This window comes from Suricata suricatta, chromosome 5 (assembly GCF_006229205.1).
Source record: "Suricata suricatta isolate VVHF042 chromosome 5, meerkat_22Aug2017_6uvM2_HiC, whole genome shotgun sequence".
Lineage (NCBI taxonomy): Eukaryota > Metazoa > Chordata > Mammalia > Carnivora > Herpestidae > Suricata > Suricata suricatta.
In genome coordinates, this window is record NC_043704.1 from 155,138,843 (window position 1) to 155,147,316 (window position 8,474).

General features: G+C 43.6%; 1 gene segment (V, D, J or C); it reads right to left on the reverse strand.

Moving 5' to 3' along the window:
- Positions 1-631: 631 nt before the first annotated feature.
- Positions 632-7,136, reverse strand: LOC115291321. The segment is given in 3 exon segments: positions 632-799; positions 6,588-6,895; positions 6,998-7,136. Coding segments are annotated over 3 exon segments (522 nt in total).
- Between the last annotated feature and the right edge of the window lie 1,338 nt (positions 7,137-8,474).

The following is an 8,474-nucleotide window of genomic DNA, read 5'->3' on the forward strand; positions in this document are numbered from 1 at the left end:
AGAGTTGATCTAAGCACAGCAGTGCCTAATTGTTGGTCTTTCCCAGATTCCAGGGGGAAAGGGAGAAAAGAAGGAAATAGGAAAATAGTGAAGGGAATACAGGGGAAAAATTAAAGAGTAAAAATATTAAGGAAAAAACCAATTAAAGGTAATAAGCAAAAACACAGCATCTCTCCAGCGCGGATGGGTGTGGCTTGGTGCAGGTGGGTCAGGTCTTAGGGGCTGCTCTCTGAGGCCCAGCCTTGATGGATGTGGGGAGAAGAATGGTTATGGGCACTCCAAGCTCCCCTCAGACCATGTGTTGCCAGCCAATTTCTTGAGTCCAACCTCCTTGTGCCTCAGGTGATTCTAATTGTTTCTGTTCTTTTAAGTTCTGCCCGGTTTCTAAGTCCTTGCCCGTGCACTCAATATTGCCACCACAGTTAAAATCGCCTGCAGGTGGGTGGCTTTCTGGCCTGGATCGCATAGGAGGATTGTGAAGTCAGAATTCTCCCCTGGCTCCGCCTGAAGTTGGTGAGCTGCAGTGCCCCCCACCTCGCTGATGGGAATGGATCTCTCTCTGAGCTCAGGGGCTCCAAGTCCTGGGCTAAATCTCTCCTCTGTGGGGATTGCACTTTGAGTGATTCAGTCTCTACTTCTCTTCCCCTGGTCTCTGCTGCCTTGCCCGCAGGTGCTGCATGCCTGTGAAGGTTTGTGCACCTCTGGATACCCGGCCACCCTGCACACGGCTGTCTGGGGAACTGTCCACCTCCAGTCTCACAACTACTCCACCAGTGAGGCTGTCCATGGAGCTGGTCGTCTGTGGACACGAGGGCTTCTGCAGGCCCAGTGCCAAGCCTCTGAGTGCCTTGTCTCCAGGCCCGGCACTCCCTCCCCTAAAGTCTTGGGTCCCAGCTCGCACTCACTCACTCAGGCAACTGTGAGACTGCTGTCGATAAGGGGTCCGTCTGTCCACCTCTGTTCAAGGAGATCAGAGAGCTGGGGCTTTTACATTCTTCTCAGTTAGATAATTGCGGTTGTATGGAGGTAATGGGGCTCCTCACTTCTTTGCTGTCTTGCTGCCTCACTTCTTGTATTTTGAATGACAGGCTCGCTGGATAATGAATTCTTGGTTGCATATTTCACCTGCTCATCACATTGAAGGTTTCCTGCCATTCCTTTCTGGCCTGCCAAGTTTCAGTAGATAAGTCTATAACCACTCTGAATGGTTTCCCTTTGTATGTTCGGGCCCTTTTATCTCTAGCTACTTTCAGAATTCTCTCTTTATCTTTATATTTTGCCAGATTCACTATGATATGTCGTGCTGAAAGTCAGTTCATGTTACGTCTTTGGGGATTTTGGCACGCGTCTTGAATTCAATGTCTTTCTCTTTCCCCATATTGGAAATTTTTTCATCTATAATTTGAACAAGCACCCCTTCAAGACCATTTTCTCTTTCTTCATCTTCAGGAACTCCTATGATTCGGATATCTTTCTGTTTGATTGTATCAGGCAGATCACGATCTCTCTTTACCTGGTCCTGTATCAATTCCTCTCCCTTTTTCTCGGCTTCCTCTTTTGCTATAACTGTGTCTTCTAAGTCACATATTCTCCTCTCTGCTTTGTCAATCCGTGCAGTGGTATCCTCCATTTTATTATTCACCTCATTTATAGCCTTTTGAAGGTCCCTAGTCTGTGTGTTAATAGCTTCTCTGATGGTTTTTTCAAGCCCAGTAATTAATTTTATAACAATCATTCTAAATTCTTTTATAGTTATGTTGCTTGTGTCTGTTTTGAGCAGCTCTGTAGCTGTGATGTCTTCCTGGAATTTCTTTAGAGAAGATTTCTTTTGTTTCATCTTTTTGGCTAGCTTTTAGTCTCTTGTCATTTTTAAAAGGTTGTTATGCACTCTTCACCTTTTAGTATTACTCTATGAAAGGAGGCTCTTTGACTGTCCAGGACCTGTCATTTCAGGAGATATTCTTTTAATGGTGCCAGTTTCTCTTATTATGCCTCTGACTAATATTTTTCTGTACTCAGTGATATTTGGGACTTTCCACTATGTGTGCTTTGGCTTCTTTCTTGAGGTAGACCTGAAAAGGAAAACAGACAGACAAACACACAGGGAACAAAAGCAGGCAGACCTACTAATAGATCAAATAAACAAACAAACCAAATGGGAAAGGAAAAAAAGGAACAGGAAAGAAAAGAGAGGACAAGAAAGGACAAAATGAAGGCGGGCAAACAGGGACAGCCAAAGATAAAGGGCAGTTTAGAGTATACAACCTTGGAGCGGGGGGAATAAGAATGAGATAAGGGAAAGAAATCTGGATGATAAGAGCTGATCTAATCATAACAGTGTATAAATATTGGTCCCCCCAGATTCTAGGGGGAGAAGGGAGAAAAGAAGGAAATAGGAATAGAGAAAAGAGAAAACAAGGGAAAATTGTAAAAATAAAACTAATAAGAAAAAAAATAAAATGGTAAAAATAATAAGAAAAAAAGAATCCAGGTCTCCAGTGTGTATGGGCGTGGTTTGATGTAGGCAGGTCATGTCTCAGGGGCTGGTCTCTGATGCCCCACCTTAGTGGTTGTGGGGAGAAGAATGGCGACTTTTGAAGCCCCCCTCGGACCATGCATTGCCAGGCACTCTCCTGAGTCCAACTCTCCACGCCACAGGTGGGCCAAATTGTTTCAGTGTTCTATGTTCTGCCAGGTTTCTAAATCCTCGTCCATCCATTAAAATGCTTCCACCAAGGTTAAAATGATCTCAGGTAGGCGGGCGGCTTTCTGGCCGGGATTATGTACGGGGATTGGGGAGCCAGCTTTTCCTGGCTTCGCCTGAAGTTGGCTGACTGCAGAGCCCATGGGAGAAGAAGCCTGTTGAGAGCGACGGATTTCTTTCTCGGCGCCCAGTGGCTGCACATGGAAAGTTTGTCTCTTCAGCACAGGCTGAGGTCTCCCCTCTCCAGAGATCACGCTATGAGCATTTCGGCCTCTCCTTCTCTTCTCCTCGGGTCTGTGCCACCCTGCAAGGCTGTTCCACGCAGCGCCCTGCGTGGTCCATTTGTGCATGGCCCTTCATGGTTCTGTGCCACCTGCACAGCTGCCCTGCTCAGGGTTCTACATTGTACTGTGCCACCTCTAGACACATGGCTCTCTGAGGGCCCGGCACCAAGTTTCTGGGCACCCTCTTTCCCGGCTCTGCTTTGAGTTGCCATTCCCTCCCTCAGAGTCTCTGGTCCCAGGTCCTACTCACTCAGGTATCCATAAGACTGTTATCAAGAAGGGGTCTGTGTGCGCAACTCCATTCTTGGGGATCAGAATATTGTGGCTTGATCCATTCACCAGGTGATGGACATTTAGGTTCTTTCCAGCAGTGGGTGTTATATGGAAACCAATTTGACAATAAACTATTAAAAAAAAAAAGAATATTGTGGCTTTTAGTTCTTCTCAGTTTGATGGTTGCAGGGATATGGAGGTAACAGTGCTCCCTACTTCTCTGCCATCTTGCTCCCCCTCTCCATTGAAGTTTTTAATCCACTTACATTCATAGTGATTACTGATAGATATGATATTAGTGCAATTGTGTTATCACAATGTTTCTGTAATGTCATTTGTTTCTGGAGATGTTCTCTGTTCCCTTCTAGAGTTTGTTGCTTTTGGTCTTTCTTTCTCTCGAATAGTTCCCTTTAATATATCTTGCAGGGAAGGTTTAGGGGTCAAAGACTCCTTTAGGTTGTGTTTGTCTGGAAAACTCTTTATCTCTCCTTCTTCTCAATGACAAACTTCCTCTTTTTTTTTTTTTCCATTCAGCACATTGAATCTATCATGGCACTCCCTTCTGTCTTGCTAGGTTTCTGTCGAGGGAACTAAGCCTTTGCTTTCTCTTCTTAGTTAAGAACTTCTTTTGCTGCTTTTAAATTTTATCCTTTTTTATATTATGCCAATTTGCTATGATTAATCTAGGTAATGGCCTGGTGTTGTTAATTTTGATATAAGTTCTCTGTGCCTCTTGAATTTGGATGTTCATTTCCTTCTCAAGGTTAGGGAAATTTTCAGCTATAATTTGCACAAATATACTTTCTGTCCCTTTTCCCCTGTCTTCCACTGGACTCCTATGAAAGGAATCTTATTACACTTTTTTGAGTCACTGAGTTCTCTAAGTCTACATTCAGAATTCAATAGGTTACTTTACCCTCTCTTTCCTGATTCCTTATTTTTCATGTTTTTATCTTCTTATCACTTATTTTTCTGCTGCTTCCATCCATTATTACATACAGTAAACATTGCATCTTTTGATAACAACTTAAAATTTCACCATGACCATTTTTTGTGATTTTATCTCTGTAGTATGGCATCCTTAATGTCTTCTGTGCTTTTCTCAAGCCCAGCCATTCTCTTCATTATTGTTTTATGTTCTGTTCAGGCATATTCGTTTTACCATCCCTGGATATGATATTTTCTTGTTCTCTTTTGAGAATGAATCTCTCAATTTTGTCATACTGTTTGAGTCCTGTTTTCTTCTGTGTTTTAGAAAAGCCTATTATGTTTTCTGCTCCTGAGAAGTATGGTGATATTAAGAAGAGTTCATATATGGTCCAGAGCATGCACTTTAAGAAGGGTTTATGGTGAGTGCTGTGGGCACTTTGTTCCTGTGCTTTGGCTCCTCTGTCCCTCAGGCCAGTTTTATGCAGAGTTTATACTTCCTAAAGTGGGGAATGATAAGACCTTGTGCAGTGTGTGATGAAGTTTAACTAAGTGTGTTTTGGTCTGCTTGGTAAGAGAAGCTAGATCCTCTTTCATCTAAAGACGGGGCTTTGTTGTTCTCTATGGTCATTGAAAGTTGTGCCTGTGGAGGTTGTACTGGTGTTCCTGGGGAGGGGACTGATGAGGCTCTGGTTCCCAGGTACTCATTCCTTAGTAATAAATCACTTGGAAAGTGCAAGGGGTTGGAACTTCGTGTAAGCACCTCAAGCCTATACTGAGGGCTGTTCTCACCAAAGTCTGTCTATGCTGAGTATTGGGGGGAAATAACAGCATTGGCCCACACTCTCATCCCTGGAGTGGGAGTTTCCACTACCTCTGTCCTGGAAGCCTTCACTGAGCACTGAATAATCTTGCTTGGGAAGTCAACTTCCCATCTTGTGGAACACTGCTCTTGTGTTTTATTTGTGTGGTGCACCAGGTGGGTTTCTCACTCCAAACTGTAGGGACTCGGCGTGATGCCACTGAGCTTATCCTGTGGGGGAGGGTCTCGCTGTGCTATGGCTGGTGCTGGTTTGTACCAGAAGGCCTGCTGCATGAATTCTTGGGTGCTTGGAGTTTATGGTAAAGACAGCAAAAATCCAGCCTCCAGATTAGTTGTCCTCAGCAGAGATTCCTATGTTACTGAACAGGGTAGTGCAATGGCTCCTGCCAGCTCTCCTGTTCCTGAGTGACAATGCCACCACTCCAATAGGCACTCCAGGAAGGGGAACTGTCTCTCTACATGTGAAGCAACACATGAGATCCTCAGAGCACAGTGCTCCCTATGGGCCTCTGCTCTCCTTCTCCACAGGAACACTGCTATGCCCACCAGGATCAGCTTGGTGATGGCATGGACATGTAAATCTCCAGTCTTTGAGCTCCACGTTTACAAGAGATTGACTTGTCATGATTAACTTTATGTGTCATCTTGACTGCGTCATGGGTACCTGAATTAACCATTGTTTCTGTGGATGTCTGGTTTGTGTTTTGAGAAGAGATTGGCATTTCCATCCATGGCTTCGGTCTGCATGGGCTTCCTCACTCCCTTAAGGTTCTGAAAATAATCCAATGCAGAGGGAGGAAGAACACCCTCATTTTTACTTCCCATGTGCATGTTTGAACTGGAACATTGGTCTCCTCATGCCCTTGATCTAGATTACATCATAAGGTCCCCAAGATTTGAGACTAGACAGTAATTCAGAATAAGATGAAAGAAATACATCATTGTTTTTACAGGGTCTCAAGCTTGTGAGAGTAGATTATGGGACTTCTCAACCTATTTAATCATATAAACAACGTGCTTTGAGTTCTGTTCTTCAGGAAATGACATATCTCTTGTTTAGAGTAATTGAATATAGCCGTAACTCACTTAAAGTAGTGAGTAGCAAAGTACCATGAAGAAAGTGTCCTGCTGTTTGTTTGGGACAAGAGCTGGGTGGATAATGAGGAGCTATGGGATCTTGTGGTCCTAGCCGCACAGTCACTGCATCTGGGACTCCTGTAAAAGTTCAGCTGTTTTGCCTCAGGATATTTGGGATTCAATCATATTTAGGGACAGGACTAAGCAAGTGCAAACAACTCTGTCTTTTGTGCATGTTAGTGAAGTTTTCCTATGAAACAAAGTTTCTAATTCAGAGAGTGAATAGGCAAGCACAGAATCATGTGTTCATCAGTCTCTCTGGGGAAACTGCTGTGTGGAAAGGAAGCCCCAGACCCTGACAGGAAACCTGCCTGTAACCTCCATCTGCACCTGCTCCAGGGAATACAAACCAGAATTGTGCAGAGTGTGCACCCCCTGGTGGTGCTGATCCCTTTCTACAGGGAGGTTTGTGTCTGGACTCACACTGATGTCCCCTCACTGTGTCTCTCGCACAGAAATAAGTGGCTGTGTCCTCAGGCCTCAGGCTGTTCATCTGCAGATCGACTGTGTTCTTGGCGTTGTCCCTGGAGATGGTGAATCGGCCCTTCACGGAGTCTGCATAGCTTGTGCCTCCATTAGTACTAATATATGAGACCCACTCCAGCCCCTTCTCTGGAGCCTGGCGGACCCAGCACATGGTATATTTACTGAAGTCAAATCCGGAGGCTGCACAGGAGAGTCGCAGGGAGCCTCCAGGCTTCGCCAGGCCTCCCCCAGACTCCACCAGCTGCACCTCACACTGGACACCTGCAGACACAAGACATCCTGAACAGGAAACTGTCACACACCCACTGCTTCTCTCACGCATATCCACTCACAGACTCAGTCCTCACGTTCACCAGGAATTACCTTTTAAAACAGCAACAAGGAAAACCCAGCCAAGCACAAAGTCCATGGTGAGATGTCTGTGTTCTGTCCTGATCACAGAATGGGAACACCTGGGACTCCAGGGGCTGGGGCTCCTCTCCCAGCTGCAGGGTCCTGGCTGGGCTGGTTTAATCAGCACAGAAAGGGCTCTTATTTGCATATCATTTGACTGTATGTCAACCTCCAGGCTTAGATTTGATTCTTCAAAAGTGATCCACAGGAGGAGTTACTAGGTCAGTTCGTGTAGGTGGCACTTTCACAGTATGGAGAATTCTAATCTGTGAACACTTATATTTGCAGGCACGTGTGCATTTTAACATACCTTTAATCAATATAGGTCATTTTCCCAGTACAAGTATTTACATACTTTTTGAAGTTTAGACCAAAATACTTTATTTAATGCCATTTTAAATTGTACAGATTTTAAGTTTCTTTTTCATATATTTTCATACTGGTGCATGGAATCACAGCACTTTTCCTTTTGTTCATTTTATATCCTGCACTTTTTCTCATTTAAAAAAATTGTTCTAATATTTTTGTGGTATCTCTAGTGTTTTGTTATGTTTAAGATCATGCCATCTACAAACAGGTGATTTTCCTTTCTTCCTCCTGATTTAAATGTCTCTTTATCCTTTTATTGCCTGATTTTCTGGGTACATCTTCCAGTTGTAAAAGCAGAAAGCTTTTCCCTTCTTTGCTTCTGGATTTTCAACTGTTTTAGTATTCAATTGACATAAGACAGATCTAGGGGAGAGAATAAATTTCATTTTGCAAGTGCATGAGCTTCCTAATAATATGACACCCAGAGAATGAACAAAGCAGGGGCACTTGTGACTTTCAGACAACAAAACTTTGGATTTGTATAGAGTTAAAACCAAGGTGTGTTTTTGGAGTATTAAATTAGTCACCAAGTAACTAGGTTTGTTTACACAGCCTTCTTGCCCCTAAGTTCCTTATTTCTGTCTAAGGGTGGTTCGCCCCTTCTGGTACAGGGAAGGGAACTTTCCTAAGGGAGATTATTTTCCTGCTGTCAGGGGACAGTGGAGGGTTCTAGTGTCCTTGGACTATTCTCAAGTAACTTTCATCCAAATAAACAATGTCACAAGATGACCTCGTTCAGGGTGGCATATTTATTCTTCACATTATCCTGTTGAATACTTACTTTGGAGATGATCATCATTACCTGTCTACTGAAGGGACAGGAAAGGCTTCAGTACTTAATTGCTCAATATGCTGTTGGGTGTGGGCATTTCATAATGGTCATGGCCACGTGGAGGCAATTTTTGTTCCTTTTTAATCGAGTTATTTTTTAAATTATGAACATGCAATGAATTTTGTCTAATGTTTTTATGAGTTAGTTAAGAATGATGTACATTCACTCATTCTCTCTGTTAATGTAGGACAGCATATCTGTACATTTTGAAGGATCTTTGCATCCCAGGGACTAATCATGCTAGAT